At 35.2% G+C, this 16,990-nt stretch overlaps 2 protein-coding genes across 2 annotated transcripts; both read left to right on the top strand.

Moving 5' to 3' along the window:
* The first annotated feature begins 5,641 nt into the window (after positions 1 to 5,641).
* LOC122074234 (glutamate receptor 2.2-like) lies at positions 5,642 to 10,924 on the top strand. Its single transcript, XM_042639081.1, has 3 exons — positions 5,642 to 5,855; positions 9,971 to 10,857; positions 10,913 to 10,924. Exons 1-3 carry the CDS (start codon positions 5,642 to 5,644, stop codon positions 10,922 to 10,924), a joined length of 1,113 nt encoding a protein of 370 aa, XP_042495015.1.
* On the top strand, positions 10,872 to 13,760 carry LOC122072891 (glutamate receptor 2.1-like). Its single transcript, XM_042637322.1, has 4 exons — positions 10,872 to 11,310; positions 11,428 to 11,740; positions 12,613 to 13,022; positions 13,466 to 13,760. Exons 1-4 carry the CDS (start codon positions 10,942 to 10,944, stop codon positions 13,667 to 13,669), a joined length of 1,296 nt encoding a protein of 431 aa, XP_042493256.1. The 5' UTR covers positions 10,872 to 10,941; the 3' UTR covers positions 13,670 to 13,760.
* The last annotated feature ends 3,230 nt before the right edge of the window (positions 13,761 to 16,990 follow it).

The following is a 16,990-nucleotide window of genomic DNA, read 5'->3' as shown; positions in this document are numbered from 1 at the left end:
TTTGTGAGTGTTTCAATATCAATTGGAAGAGTCAAGGTTCTCTGCTGGAACTTGTACAGTGGTGGAAAAGAAAACTAAAGGTTGTTTGCTATAAGGAGGCGTGGAGTATGGCCTTTGCAATATTATGGATAACATTTGGAAGGAGAGAAATAACAGGAAATTTGAGAGCAAAACCCGTTTGGCCAGATTTGTGTTCTCTATGGTGCTTGAAGATATTCGAAGAAATAAGCCTAAAACTATAGGGGAAATTAAATCTTGGGCAGATCTGATGTGCACTAGGCATCTTGGCCTTCCTATCCAGAAAGCGGCTAACAAAGACATGTTGGAAGTATTTTAGTGTAAACAACCTATTAATTGGGTCAAGTTAAATTTTGATGGTAGCTCTTTGGGGAATCTAGGCCATGAAGGAGCGGGAGGCATCTTTCGGGACCATATGGGCAGGGTTCTGGAAACTGATAAAATTTTTATGGGAATTACAGGAGTATTCCAAGCCGAAGTGGAGGGTTTTATGGAGGGGCTATTCAACCATATTTGGATAGTATCACTTGGAAAATTACTCATAATTTCAAAGAAGGAAACGCTATAGCCGATTTTTTGGCTAGAGTTGCGGCCAAGTCGGGCTGCTCAGTAGACAATGTGGTCCTCCTTTTTAATATTTTGGAAACCTTTGCGAGGGATGCTGAGGGAAGAGCTCATTTTAGATTTTAAGGTGTTTTCCTTTTCTCCTACTGATGGCAATGCCAAAGGTGGGAGTTTAGGATTCACAAGTGGTTTGTAATTTTTCTTGATTTTCTCATTTTGCTCATCTGCTTTTTATAAATAAATTATTAGCCTTTATAAAAAAAAAAAAAGAGTTGATTTTTTGGATTTTAATTAATTCAAAAATTAACTTATGCACATCACCCTCTTCTCCTTTTCTCACTTGAGTTACACTCTCTACCACTTCTTCTAATTTCCCTCGCATTTCTCTAACTTTCTTTCATCCACCTCATCACACCCAGTCTTTGACCTATTACATCCAAACCATCATTATCACATGGGATTCCCAATCCTAAACCACTTCTCTCTCTTGAATCCTTTTCAAAATGGGACTTTTGCTATTTGATGGGGGTTAGACGTACCCTACCTTTCCTATAAAGAGAAAGCTTTGGATAGGTAGAATATACACTATGGGCAGAATATAGACCAAAGCATTTTTTTCATTGTAATTTATTTTTCTTCTTTATTAAATCCCTTTAGTTTTTCTTCTTTCAATTGTAATATGAACTTAGAGTTGGGGATTGAAGATTGAAGTTAGAGGCAGGATTAAAGCTTCATTTTTTTTTTTTTCTATTTAATTACTTTTCGGAAATTTATTTAATGGCATTGTCATGTTCTTCGTCGTTTTCGCCTTTTCATTATTATTTCATGGCTAACAAAACACTCCATTTGGGAATATGATGAAACCATGAGAGAGGAAGAATTGATGATCAAAGTTTACATGCTAAATTTCATGTGCATAGTCTAGGCCATATATTAGATGCTTCTTCGTAGTGCATGTCATCCATTGACCGAAACATGTGCATTATCAACCTCGTATCTCTTGTGCCTCCTTACATCTTCATGTTTTTATCATTACATGTTTAATGAACGCTACTCATAGGACATGTTAGCATAGTCTAACGCATCTCCTATAGACCTAAGCCATTATTTTATGCATTGATTTTATGCTTTATTCATGATATTAATCTAATTTTATAATGGAATCTTATTCTCAAGTGACATATCATCCATTTTTAATCTATAGACCTAGGCCATTATTTTATGCATTGATTTCATCTCCTATTTATCCATATCATTCTTCTTCTTGAAGTTCTAGTTGTGTTGGTTAGGTTTCAATTTTAATTTCATTTTGAATTTATTTTCTTAATTCCATTGTCTATTTAATTCCCTTCCCTATTTGTTTTAGGCAACAACTTAGGTCCCTAGTTTAGGAACAATTTCATATTCATATTTCTGGTTAAATTTTGTTGGAGTGCATGCTTCGCCTTAATTAAGAGTGAGAAATCGATCATCTTGACCTTCCTAAGATCGACCTGTGGCTATAGTGATACTGTGCGCTTACGGTTAACTTTTTATCACAACAATAACCCTTATAACCTCCTTAACATCGCACAATTCATTTTAAAACCTTGAGGCTCAAGGGCCAAAGAGGAAAATATTGTGCCAATGGAGCTAGGCATCACAAACTTTACCCAACTTGTGAAATGTGCCTCAAGGAAAAATGAAGAAGAAGCTATTTAGCAATAAAGGCAAGAGAGCTAGTGGGTTGTTATAACTACTACATACATATGTAGTAGACCCATGAACATTTAATCGAGATATAGTTTTGAATAGTTTATTATATTTACTAATGATTATGTTGTTAATAGTTATATCTACTTAATGCGTAAAAAGTCTGAAACCTTTGAAAAGTTCAAAAAGTTACAGGCAGAGATTGAATGACAGTTAAATAAACGCATTAAGTCCCTTCGATTAGATTGAGGAGGACAATACTTGTTAGATGATTTCAAATGATATTTCAATTATGAAGAGATTGTGTCAGAACTAACAAATCCCAATACACCACAATAAAATGATGTATTTGAAAGACGTAAGAGGATCTTATTGGACATGGGTAAGATTATGATCACTTGAGTGAGTTATCTTTATCATTTGCGGTTTTTTCTTTAGAAATTAATATTTATATTTTGAATAGATTCCAACCAAATTTCTGCTTAATACCTCATTTGAGTTTATATAACAATAATAATGGGATTACAAACTTCTATAAGTCAATACTAGATGCTAACCATCATCAAGAGTGAGGTGCATTTATCAAGTTCAACATAGTTTTGTCCAACACCTTCAACGTTCTTGCTTTCTTCTTCCAGGTACCTTGATGATTGAACTGAAAGACAAACAAAAGAAAAATCAATACCTAGTTTCGTATAGTCAAAGAAATGGAATCTCAAAGGGTCTTTTGAAAAATAATAAAATTTTGAAGTTATTTATGAATTCAAAAGGAAAGTGATCGAATTATTCTATTTCTTTGGTTACAAGTGCGAATAATAGAAAAATTCTTACAAATCAGGTGGTAAAATCTTTTTTCTTGTTTCCATTCCCACAAGTTAAAGCCCAAAACCCATCCAAATATATAACAACAACAACAACACTGATCATAATCTTATCCCAACTAAATGGGATCGACTACATGGATCCAATATAGAAATTAGAAATATAAAGAAGCACAAAAGAGAGACACAACTTGGTTTCTTTAGCATTGCTTGCGATGAGTACATCCAAACAACCCTTACAAATGATAAATTTCAATCAAACAATGTGTATTAAGAGAAAGAACACTACCCATTTGTGTTCCTCATATTTCTAGGTGGCAGAGGCGTCTGTTAATATCTTTTGAAATTAGATCTCTTTGTCTGGACTCTGGACATGGGAAATGAAGACGGGTAGCATTCTTTCTCTCTGCATATTATCATTATAAAAAAAATATGTTACAAAAAAGGCAAATTATATGAACTTGAAGAAACACTTACCCATTGCTATGGAAGAGAGAACCAAAATAAGGAGAGATACAAAATGTAGAAGCTTGGGTTCAGCCATTTCTACCTGACTACAAAAAACAAATGCAAATTCTTCTAGTGAAGCTTGAGGGGATTTTATAGCAAAATCCATAATGGATTCAGGATTTTCTATGCAAAATCTACTAGAGATTTGTTTTGTAATGTAAGAAGATACATGTTAAAGTTTGGACCCTTAAAGATTTTCCAAAATCTTATGCAATTCTCTTTTATGGCTTTCATTATGACTTGCTTTAATTTGGACAGAGTTCTCTTTCACCATCCAAATAAATATAAACAACCATTAATTCAGGATTTTTATGCATAATTCGAGGGAGATCTGTTTTGTAATCTAAGAAGATACATGTTAATGCTTTTCTAAAAAGTTGTTATGATAGTCAATCTCAGCTAAATCCAATGACCAATCACGAGACCCTAGCTAGATTCCCTCGGTCCCACTTGACACCCTATGATTGATGACCCTACATTAAGTCAATTTGAGTTGACAAGGTATGGGCTAAAGAGAGGAGTCCAAAGGCAGAAACTGTATTCAGATCATATGGATGAATCCTAGCCAAAAACCAAGCCCCAAATAGCTAGAGGGAAACCTAACAGAGGGACCCACTCCAGCATCACGGGATTCTATTGAATTAATGTAAAAAGGAAAAAAAAAGTGTCAAGGTGTGAACGATATGGATCCCAACCTATCAATTAGGAATAAAGTTTTCTGGATGAACATAAGGTTACATCTAGATATAGGGGCTAGATATAAGGGTTACGTAGAGATATAGGGCGCATGGAATGACGTCTTGTGTCCCTTTGGGGACACTCATCTCAGATCATGATTCTTATGTCTAGGTAAAAAAACACTACCGTCACCAAATATAATATATAGCAACCAATGAAATACGTTGCATGGTTCTATTCAATTAATCAGATTATATATATATATATATAATTTTTGTTGCAATCCTTTTGTTTCTGTTTCTTGTGGACATCTTGTAAACTTAAAATTTATAGATGCCAAGACAATGTAGTTGTTAAATAAAAGGGATGTAAGCTCAGGCAGCCTCTTATGATTTTGGATCAAAACTCTCATCATGAAAATTATTTGGATGATCAAAAGTGTACAACTGCAAATAATCCTTCACAGGTAGTATGGAAGAATGTGGGGTGCTCATGATGGAGACCAAAAAAAAAAAAAAGCTCCATAGTTAAAAGGTCAGACAGGGGACAAATCCAGAAATCCTTATGAGAAGTGCAAGCAAAAGGTATCTTCATAATCAAATCTACAATGGAGTGTGGAAAAATTGAAAAGAAAATTATAATTCCAAACTCTAAATCAATTAACATACTGTTGAAAATGAAGGATTGGAGATACTTCTATGTTCACTAGTAAAAACCCCTCTTGAATTACAAAATACTTCACATCAAAATCCGTCGCAACAAATACGATAGAATTAGAATACATTTTCTACTTTCCCTATTGAAGAGAACACCGTCACATCATAATACAAGTATTCGGAATCGAAATTATGATACTTTTCATTCTCGCCTCTTACACGGAATTAGAACATCATGGAATCAGAAAATTCTTTTTATTCAAAGAGAATCAATATCTTGACCCATAATCGTTTTGTTCCCATTCACTCCATAAAATATAATCTATTAAAGCTGGTTTTACATACCGAGTCAAGGTTTGAGGGGTCACCCATATCTTGGGATCCATCTAGTAAACTAGGTTGACTTTGAAAATTATCATCCTTGCGTGTTCAATTATCTAATGAAATAATTGTCTTCCTCTGCCACCTATTTTGACTGAGTTTGTTAATGCTTCCAAAAGTTAACAAAGAAAAGTATCCGCATTGTAATGAATATAGTTAAGTATATAAATATATAACCTCTTTTGTTGCAGGGGATATCCAATTACCTATGCAGGATCTGTATTGTGATCATCAGCTAGCTTCCTAATGGTGAAATCAAAGTATTTTTTTTCTCTCTTTTTCTTCTTACTCTCTTCCTGCTCCTGCTTCTTAACAAACTACATGGTTGTTGCTTCAAATGGAAGTGTGAATTCATCAACTTCCTTGTTTCATGTTGGAGTTATTCTCGACTTGACATCTACAATGGGGGAGATTTCTGAGAGCTGCATCTCTATGGCTCTATCTGATTTTTATGAAATTCATGCAAATTATACAACAAGAGTTGTGCTCCACACCATGGATTCTGAAAATAATGTTGTGGTTTCAGCATCTTCAGGTATTTCACTGGACCAATTATATAGACTTTTTTAATTTTCTGTTTTTCTTTCCATTGTTTTTTCTCTTTTATTTTTAATCTCCTAGAAATTTAGTTTGATTCTCTTATGCTTTTAATGATTTTGAGAATTGCTTAAAAAAAAAAAAAGATTCTATTATTCTTATTTGTCACGTAAGACTTTTGAGAATTGCATAAAAGAAAAAAGATTCTATTATTCTTATTTGCCACGTAAGACGTTTGTTCTAAAGAATGGAAAACTTAATTTGTAGTTCACCATTTGATTCTTGTCTTTCTTCTCCTTCGCTTCATTTAAAGATTTGTGATGAGTCTTACTTTCTCTCTAATTAAGGTTATATCCAGCGTATGGACTTTATTTTCTTTGTTTTTTCAAAAAATTATTTTGTTCAACCAAAAAAGTAGTGGATCTTATTCAACCTTTTTCAGAACTAGGATATGATAATTTTATTGATGAAATAGTGTTTACATCTTGATTTGGATTTATTGCCTACTATATTTATTCCATTGGACTTGCAAAAGAGGGAAAAAAAGGCCTAGAAGGCAATGTAGCTTCTACAACTAGACACGGGGAGTGACAAAATGATGACCCCGCCTCATGAAAAATGAAAAACCTATTGTTGTTTATTCTTCTCTATGTGTTCCCATTGGTCTCCACACTGGTGCAGGGATCATGTTGCCTTTAAGAGAACCCTCTCCCAAAAAATTTACGTTGATAACTATGATGAGAAAAACAATTTTTTTTTTAAACCCCAAGGGGTAGCCGAGTTGGCAAGGGACCTTTGCCTCAAGAATCGTGTAGTTCTAAGTTCGCCTCCTATTACCTCCCTAGGACCACTAACATGGGTGTTAAGTGCCCTTCACTGCCAAGAAGACTTGATACCCATTGTTAGCAAAAAAAAAATAAATAAATAAAAAAAATAAATAAATAAATAAATTAAATTTAGAATTGAATATACTTGTGCGGGGCGTGAAGTGCACGGCTATGGATGGAGCATGGCTGCACACAAGACCCCATTGGGGACAAAGCCTATGAAATATCATAAACGCCCCCATATGACAGTCTCAAATCCTCGGTCAAGCACAAAGTCTACGCCCTTATTTTTTTTCTCCCATTTGAAAAGTAATTAAATTAGGACTTCAAAAAGAATTAAAACAATCACCGATAGGCCCTTTTACTAAATATGGGCTGAATAATATAGTTCTCATATATACTATAAAATTAGAGTAAGATATATTTTTTTTCGCTAGAAATTCATTTGTATATTAAAAAGAAAGAGAGAAAAAAAAAGAAAAGAATAATGTACACAAGGGCTTAGAAACAACCAAGAAACAAGAAGAAAGAGGAGAGAGTGGATAGACATAATCCACCGTCGGCTTTGCCATCAGCAGAATACGCTATCAAACCTAACTCCTCCACAAGAAAAAAAAATCAGAAATACAAACTACTACAGTCTGTATCTTGGACGCCCTGAGGCATCCATGTCCAAGTCAAACTGGACCAAGGCCGGCAAGGAGCTAATAGGGGAGGATTCTTCAAACCGAGTAGCTGATTTTGATAGAAAGTCAGCAATTGAGTTGGCTTCCCGATAACAGTGAGTGATCTTCCACTCCACTTCTTCGAGATAGGACGAGCAATTCATCCACCGTTGGCGCACTATCCAAGGCAATTTCTTTTTCAACAAGAGAGAAACCAACGCGATCAAGTCACATTCGATCCAAAGCTTCTGCACACCTAACCTTTTTGCATGCTCAATTCCTGAAATAATGGCTAAGCATTCCGCCTCGAAGTTTGTATAAACTCCAAGATAATCTTTAAAATTTGAAATCACTTCTGCCCTCTCATTCCGAAAAACACCCCCGCACCTGATTGTCTTGGGTTTCCTAGAGAGCAACGATCTGTGTTTAATTTCAACCATCCACTTAAAGGAGCACACCAAAAAACTTCAATATAAACTCTAGGCCTCCGCTGAACCCCTAAAAAGCCAACCTTCTTGCACACATCAGGTCTTCAAAGGAAACAACCACTCCTACGCGAGCCAGAGATGGCAACAAATTTCAGTTTTAACCCTTACGAAACAAACATTCACAGGGCTACAAATTCCTTCATAGTGCCTTGAATTCCTCTCCAACCATACGAAATATGGGACCAACACAAAGCCCTTTTTCCATATGCCTTTTAAAGTCACGGATTTTTCCTGGAGCTTCCACCAAGAAATCAAATGGTCTTCACTTGCAAAGTTAGACCACTGCACCCCAAAGCAATTAGGAGGCAAAGCTACACTCATAAAAACATGAGTTTTACATTCCTCTACTTGGCCACACAACTCACACCTAGAAGACAATGGAACCCCCCTTCTTTTCACATTATCATCCAGGGCGAGCTTGTTTTTCAACAACCCCCAACCAAAAACAGATTGACGAGGCTGAATGGAGGATTGCCACAAAAGAGATGATTAGCTCACCTTGGGCAACCTTCTTCTAATTGACTCCCAAGCTGATTTCATTGTGCATGTACCCGCCATGGTAGGATGCCAATGACACACATCCATAGTGTCTAAAATATAAATGGATTGTGCCTACTCAAAAATTTCATCCATAAAAACCGAGCTCATAGGAGGGAAATTCCATCTAGAATTATGAATGAAATCTGAAACTCTAGTTTTTAGATTCATAAAAATTCCACCATCAAAATCAGACCTCTCTTCAATGGATGAATGCCCCAGCCACCTATCTGTCCAAAAGCTTATATTCTGCCCATTGCCAAATGTCCAATGCTCATTAGAGGTCACTAAATTCCATACCTTCTTCATGCCAGGCCAAATAGAAGAAGCTATATGACCAGTCTTGAGGGAGCCATTAGCTTTGAGAAAGCGAGCCCGAAAGAACTTACTCATGAAAGAATCTTCATGCTTAATCTACCAAACCAACTTGGACAGGCAAGCAAAGTTCACATTCTGCAGCCTTCGAATACCCAAACCCACTTCCTATTTTGGCTTGCAAACATCATCCCATTTCACCACAATTTTCTTAGCCACCTCCATGTTTCATCATCAAACTACTAAATGTTTCACTTTCTTGTATATTATAGAATTAAAGTAAAATATATGCTTCATCATCAAACTACTTGTTGAGCTTTTGTTTTTTCGCATTAGAAGATGTTGACATGATTCTATTTTATTTTATATATTTACTTATTTAAATTTGCTAAAGATCAGCAAATATACTTGTTTATTTTTCTTCTTCTTTTCAAAGCTTCAGCAAATTGTTTTTAATATAATGAGACTTATTTGATTATTTTTTAATCGTGGAGTATATGGTTATTTTTCCTTTGAAAAAGATAATAAATCCAAATCAAGCCTCTAACCCAAGAAAAAAAAAAGTTATTTTTAGGTTAGCACTTCTAAAGAGACATCATATTTAAGTAATGGATTGGATCAAAAGAAAATGAAATTAAGTAATGAGATAATATCATCGGTCTAGGAGCATGGCGTATGCTATTACTCTTGTTCCTATCTCTTTCCTTCCCACATAAAATGGCATCTTTGTCCCTTATTGTGAGAGTGGGAGGGAGGAGGAGAGATAGACAAAGCTATAATAGGCCATGGTCTGCATAGAAAACTCTCTAGAGTAATAAATCATGACATTTTTTTTTGTAATTGTAGAAAATTTTATAACCACACTTTGAACTCTCTTCTTTATTTTATGCCTGAGGGTGCAAAATGCATTACATCGAGACAACTAGAAAGGATCACAAACAATAGCCACTCTTCCAAGATAATTCTTAGGTATTTAATACATTTTTACATTTTTTACTTATGTAATTTCACATTAGTTAATTAGTTAATGCAAAATACACTAATTTCAAACTTTCTTTTACAAGAATGATGATGCATACAACACAATACAACCATAGAATGAAGAAGGATACTGCATTTAAATAAATTTCTTCTTTAAGACAAAGGTTATGACTTGTTAGTTCACCACTTTAGTGACAAAGAATTATATATATATCACTGCATGGGCACAATCTTAATACTAGATTAATTGCCCCTAGATCATAGACCCTTCAATTCATTTACTAGATTTTACAAATGCAGCTTTATACTTGATGAAAGATGTGAAGGTGCAAGCTATCACTGGGCCACAAGAATCAACTCAAGCTTCTTTTGTGATCGTACTTGGAGAAAAAGCTCGAGTGCCAATTGTCTCCTTCTCTGCCACAAGTCCTTCCCTTTCTCCCCTTAAAAATCCTTATTTTATAAGAACAGCTATTGATGACTCAACTCAAGTTAAAGCTATTGTTGACATTATTCAATCCTTAGAATGGAAGGAAGTGGTTTTAATATATGAAGATACTGACTATGGAAATGCAGTTTTACCTTATTTCTTTGATGCCTTCCAAGAGATTGATGTTCGAGTCCCATATAAGAGTAGCATTCCTTTGGATGCAAATGATGATCAAATATTAGAAGAACTTCATAAATTGAAAACCATGCCAACTAGGGTTTTCATTGTCCACATGTCTTCTTCTATTGGATCTAGGCTTTTTATTAATGCAGACAATGCAGGAATGATGAGCCAAGGTTATGTTTGGATTGTCACTGATGGGTTATCAAGTTTAATGTCTCCCATGAATTCCAGTGCTATTGAATCAATGGAAGGAGTATTGGGTGTAAGACCATACATACCAAAGTCCAAAAAGCTTGAAGAATTTAAGGTCAAATGGAAAAGAAGCTTCTACTCAAATAAGACAATTGGTGAAATATCTGAGCCAAGTCTCTATGGGATATGGGCATATGATACAGCTTGGGCACTAGCTATGGCAGTTGAGCAAGTTGGAATCTTGGATCCTCAGTTCCTGAGTAGTAACACCACTAACAATTTAACTGATCTTTCAAGTCTAGGATATTCATCAATTGGTCCACAACTTCTCCAGACTATTTTGAGCACTAGATTTAAAGGTCTAAGTGGTAATTTCCATTTGGTTAAAGGACAGTTGGAATCTTTTGCTTTTCAAATATTCAATGTGATTGGGGCAGGAGAGAGGGTGATTGGATACTGGACCCCAATGGGAGGCATTTCAAGGCAGTTAAACACAAAAAAGCTCAAAAATTCAAGTTCTATGAGTAGCCTCAAAACAATTGTATGGCCAGGAGACTCAACAACCAAACCAAAAGGTTGGGCTATACCACCATATGGTAAAGAGAAGTTAAAAGTTTTAGTCCCAGCGAAGACTGGTTTTAATCAATTTGTGAGCATGGAAAAAGACCCACCTCTCACTAATAAGGCAGTTAATATCACAGGGTTCTGTATAGAAGTATTCCGTAATATAACAAATATATTACCTTTTGGTCTCCCATATGAATTTCAATTTTACCCACTAGATGGAGAAAATCTTCGGAGCTATGATGAGCTTATTGATCAAGTTTACCTTAAGGTGAGTGAGGTGGATTTATAATTTTATTTTCTATTATGTTCATTAAATCCACTAATTAACATATATTTATTCATGGAAATGATACTCATTTATTTCTTTTGTGATGGAAACAAACAGAACTTCGGTGCAGCAGTTGGGGATATATCGATTTTGGAAAATCGGTCTAAGTATGTAGATTTCACATTACCTTATACAGATTCTGGGGTGACAATGGTGGTGGCAGTGAAAGATAATGTAAATAAAGAGCTCTTTTCATTCTTGCAACCTTTAAGCTTTGGTCTTTGGATGGTGACTCTATTAGGTTTCATCTGCATAGGGCTCGTGGTGTGGATTCTTGAGCATCAGAGGAATCCCGAGCTTGGTTCCTCACCTGGACAACAATTACAAACAAGCATGTGGTTCTCCTTCTTAACGCTCGTATTTTCCCAACGTATGTATACATCCTCTACATTCTCGCTATTCTCATTTAGACTATGTTTTTGGTATGCATTCTTAGAATAGATTCTGGGTCTAAAACTCATTCTGAAGTAAACAAAACATATAGACAAGAATCAGGGCCTGTTTGATTTTGTTTTCAGAAACGTGTTTTTCCGTTTTAATGTACTAAGAAACAGAAAAACACCCCAAAAACCATTTGATTTTTCTGTTTCGTTGCAGTTGTTTTTCAAAATAGAAATAGAAATAGAAATTTATGGTTATTTCTGTGTCTACAAATAAGAATGGAGAAACAAGTCAGATTTATTTTTTCTGATTCAAAAAACAAGTGGAAGGGACAAAAAGTAAAAAACCTGATACAATTTGACCTACCCCAACCCCAACCCATTGTTGAAACTTCTCGCTATCCAAAAGTGGCGACTGCAACCTAGTTGTGTGAAGCTCACAGTTCTGGACTGCCTTTATCCTTCTGAAGCTCATCTCCATGAAGTATACTTGCAAGTCCAACGTCGTGCCTTCACTTGTGACCTGCAGCAACACCATGCCTTCACTCGTGTTTTGAACCCAACTAAATGTTGAAAACTTTCAAGAAACAAAAAAATCAAACACCTTTTTACAATTCCAAAACCGTTTCTTAGCACAAAAATGGAAAAAAAAATAAAAAAAAAACCGTTTCTGCTTTTTCTAGACACAAAAACAACAGAAACAAAATTAAAAAAACCCTCTAGCTTCAGAAGAATGCTTTCTAGACCCATAATTTATTCTGAGAATGCATACCAAACACAACCTTAAATTGCATTCATATCCTATGAAGACATAATGGGCTATTTGAGAATAAATTAAAGAAATTTCTTTTAATGGTTGCAGGAGAGAAGATAGAGGGGATCTCAACAAGGGTTGTATTGTTCGCATGGATGTTCTTCGTGCTAATCCTAACACAGAGTTACACTGCTAACCTTTCATCTATTTTGACAACACAGCAGTTGCAACCCACAATTACAGATGTTGAAGTCTTAAAGAGTAATGAATATAATGTTGGATACCAAGCTGGATCGTTCGTGGAAGGGTTCCTGCTAAACTACTTGCACTTTGACAAGTCCAAGCTCAAGGGTTATGGAAGTCCAGAGGAATATCATTCTGCTTTATCTAATGGATCAGATAATGGAGGTGTTGCTGCCATTTTTGATGAAATCCCTTATATTCAAGTCTTTCTCAATATGTATTGCAATCAATACACCACCGTCGGGCGTGTTTACTCATCTGAAGGATTTGGCTTTGTAAGTCTCTCTCTCTCTCTCTCTCTCTCTCTCTCTTAAAAAAAACAACTAAGAAGTCTTGAATGAATTTGGATCCGGTTCACATATGAGAACAATCTCTTACGCCACTCGTCCGTAGATTTAGAATCTATTAAATGAAAAGAGAGAAAGTAGATTTCAAATTCATGGACCAAGGATGTACGAGATTTTTCTCGTACGTGAACGTATCATTTTTTTTTTTGCTAACTATGGGCATCCAGGCCTTTTGCCTGATTAGTCCTACGGGCCCATATTGACCCCATAATAGCATGGACCGGGTTGAATGATAACCATTCAACTTTCATTGAAAGCAGTGAAGAGCACTAAACACCCCTATGTGAGTGGCCCAAGGTGTGCCTAGTGGGAGTTGAACTTAGGACGTCCGAGTTTATGGCTCATACCAAGTTCTATGGTTTGCTTTGCAGAGATGGATATTCCTCCAGCCATATTTGGAGAGTATCACATGGAAAATAACTCATAACTTCAGAGAAGCGAACTCAATTGCCGACTACCTGGCTAGAGATGCGGCGAAGACAGGGATTTCTGCCATAAATGTTGACTTTCCTGCCAACATTAAGGATTTCATCAGAAGAGATGCTGATGGCAGACCAAACTATAGATTTGATTAGTGGGATTCTCTTTCCTCTGCTGATGGCAATGCCAAAGGTGGGGGTCAGGGAATCGATTTTATTTTTGATTCACTCTATTTTCTCAGTTTGATGTAGCTCTGTAATTTCTTTCTTTTTCTTCCATTTTAATATAATAACTTTCTAGCGAAAAAAGAGAGAGAGATAGAGAAAATAAGGAGAATTAATATCATGGTAACTATAAAAAAACAAAAAAAAAAAAAAAAAAAAAAAAAAAAAAAAACAAAAAAAAAAAAAACAAAAAAAAAACTCACCAACAGCGCTACCCCCTTGGGTTAATACTTTTCTTTTTGATGATCTAGTCAGATTAGCTAAAACTTGACAAGTGAGCCATTGAATTGGTCCTATGGTAAATCTAGTTGCCCATGTGAAAACCCCTTGCATTACACTTTTTCTTGGAACAAGTTTTCTGAAGACCATGGTGAATAGGAATCGAGGGGATAGTTTGGGATCATACTAAAACCCTATGGGTATTTATGAACCCTAGAATGGTGGGTAAACCATCCTCTTATGGAAGAAGGAAAATTTTCTCCTTCTACATTTTTCATGAAAATATTATGACTTCTTATTTCTTATTTATTTATTTATTTATTTTTTCAGGTCTTTCCTAAAGGCTCCCCTTTAATCTCTTACATGTCAATGGCAATCTTAAATCTTACTGATAATGGGAAATTGGACAAAATTAAGAAAGGATGGTTACAAAATCAAACAAATTGCAAGAGATCTCTATCAATATCAACCAACCAGCTCACCTTGAAGAGCTTCGGAGGTCTCCTCTCCATGATATTAGGTTTTATAATCCTTTCACTAGTAGCACACGGCCTCCAGGTTGCGTACGGCACCAACTGGCAGCAGGCACTTTGGCATAAAATCACTTATAGCATAGAAGCTCTCAAGGGCATGCCCCCTGTAACTGAAGTTGAATCCATGGAACTTACACCTAGGGGAGCTGAGCATAGGGATGAAGCCATTGTTGAAGTAGGCAAAGGGGTAACAAGCAATCAGGACTCTCAAGTAATTAGCTCAGGGAGGTACATGCAATACTCTAGATCATTACGAAGGGCAAGGACATTCAATTTCCAACATAATAACCAAAGGAATAGCATGTGAACAAACTAGTTACATTACCATTCATAGATATTTTGATGTATGTGTATATCTAACCAAATGTAATTTGATTAAATTAATTATTATGATTTTTTTTTATTTGGTTATCATAATTGTTTGCATAATGTGCAATAGCCCACTTTTATCATTATGCGTTCTTTACTATGGACAAATTTGGGCACTCTGTTTTAGGGTTGCCACATTGTATATTACCACAATAGAGATTGGAACATAAATATAAACGCGGATACTTAATTGTCTGAATATTTATCCATTGAAATTCTTTAAATAGTTTATTGCCAATTTAGTTTCAGAAATGGAATTTCTAATAATTACTTTTCCCGTACTTGAGAAGCACTTACCATTGCGTGTATATTTTATGTTGTTGTGGTGATCCAATAGTTGATGTCTATACTCTAGACATGAATGACATCACATCTAGACGCTCGTGTAGAGTGTATGCATGAATTGGGGTGACACTTAATAGGGGTTTCGCACTCTAAAATGGTGAACATCCAGGTGAAACAGCTGTCGGAATTTGATTGACTGAAATCTGGGGGATATTTTTATTCCGTGTATGCGAGGATCTATTATAGGTATTAATAGTGTGGAGTAAAGTGTAATGGAACTTTCTGCTATTGGGGTTTTTCCAGTTATGCCCTTTGTATTGTCTTTTATTTATTTATTTTTCTTTTTCATTTGAAATTAAGGACAACTTAGGGTCATCCTTTAGGATCACACCATGTGGCTTGATCATGTCCGTCTAAATAGAATCTTTAAATTAAGCTTTTCTATAAATGAGAAACTTTAGAACAAAAATAAAAGTTGCATGATATAAAATTTGGATAAAATAACTTAAAGAGAAAAGAGCCTCTTCTTCCTCAATTACAAAAGGGTTTTGGTGGATATGGTTCTTGAGGAAAAGATTGAGTACTCCTACTCCATTCCTCCGGAGAAACATGTTGGGAGTGCATTCTAAGTAGCCATTGATTCCTGTTTTTTATATTCTATATGTGTTCATTGAAACCCAAGGATGTAAAATTTTTGTATTGAGATTATAATGAATATGCTTCTACCGTCACTCACAATCCTTGATGTGTTCTTATATTTGAGAAGTTCTCTGCACCTAATATCTTAAGATTTTATATTGAACCACAAATAATTTAACCGATCTTACATATTACATCTCATATTCATAATAATTTTTGAGGATACATAGAGCACTTTCTTCTTTATTTTATATCTGAATAAAAATGTGCTACATTGGACAATTAGAAAGGATTAAATGTAGTGCCTCCACACCCGGGTAAGAAATGGGTGCAGACACCCATGGGCTACCATTAAATAATGGAAGAAACCTGTTTTTCATACATCAATAAACACTAGCTATGACATCAGCATCACACAACAAGATTATTATAAACATTTCGATTGACATCTGTGGTTCCTGATATTAACCATTTCATATGACAAATATCTATTTACCAATTCAGTCCTGAATCTGAAACTGTATCTATACATGATCTGAAAAACTCTATTATCCCTACCATATACATCATAGTTTGTAATTCCCTGTTATACACGTCATAAGAATATATCAAGCTATATACACAAAAATAATATTCTTATCTCTATTTTGTTCAACTGCTTGAAGGAACTATGTCCTTCCCTCTACGTGTCCTGACGTCATTGACATTCTAGCACTCCACCGCTGCAAAACTATGCAACAACATATAGTTATGGGATGAGCTAATTAGCATAGTGAGAAAAATGCAATGATATCAATACAATAAGAACATGCATGTTTAAAATCCTATCATGATCATTTTCTTTCTTATAAAACAATCAATTTGTACTATATCTATATTTCTGATCCATTATAGGAAAAAACATGACTGATAAAAAACTTGCCATTAATTTTCTGTACATTCGCTATTTGAATTGTTTGGTTATTTGTGTAAATGATTCCCTTTCTCTTTCTTATCTAAGTTTCTTTTTCTTTCTTTTTTCAGTCACTCCTCTTACTTCTTTTCTTTTATTTGCTTAGCTGTCTTGAGTTGTCAATCCCCACATTGTTCGGTCACTAGGAGTACAAAGTACTAGGTTGGATCCCTTCCTCACTCTTTTCTTTAATCTTCTTGTAACTTTATTTCTTTTATTCTGTGTATAGTTCCTCCATTCCCTGGTCGATAAGAC

Source organism: Macadamia integrifolia, chromosome 3, assembly GCF_013358625.1.
Source record: "Macadamia integrifolia cultivar HAES 741 chromosome 3, SCU_Mint_v3, whole genome shotgun sequence".
In the NCBI taxonomy this organism is placed as follows: domain Eukaryota; kingdom Viridiplantae; phylum Streptophyta; class Magnoliopsida; order Proteales; family Proteaceae; genus Macadamia; species Macadamia integrifolia.
This window is presented reverse-complemented; position numbering and strand designations above follow the sequence as displayed.

Excerpts from the sequence above, each read along its gene's own strand:
- LOC122074234 (XM_042639081.1), top strand. The coding sequence starts at position 5,642 with ATGGTTGTTGCTTCAAATGGAAGTGTGAATTCATCAACTTCCTTGTTT. Across the intron at positions 5,856-9,970 it reads TGTGGTTTCAGCATCTTCAG|CTTTATACTTGATGAAAGAT; the intron begins GTATTTCACTGG and ends TTACAAATGCAG.
- LOC122072891 (XM_042637322.1), top strand. The coding sequence starts at position 10,942 with ATGGGAGGCATTTCAAGGCAGTTAAACACAAAAAAGCTCAAAAATTCA. Across the intron at positions 11,311-11,427 it reads TTGATCAAGTTTACCTTAAG|AACTTCGGTGCAGCAGTTGG; the intron begins GTGAGTGAGGTG and ends GGAAACAAACAG. Across the intron at positions 13,023-13,465 it reads CATCTGAAGGATTTGGCTTT|AGATGGATATTCCTCCAGCC; the intron begins GTAAGTCTCTCT and ends TTTGCTTTGCAG.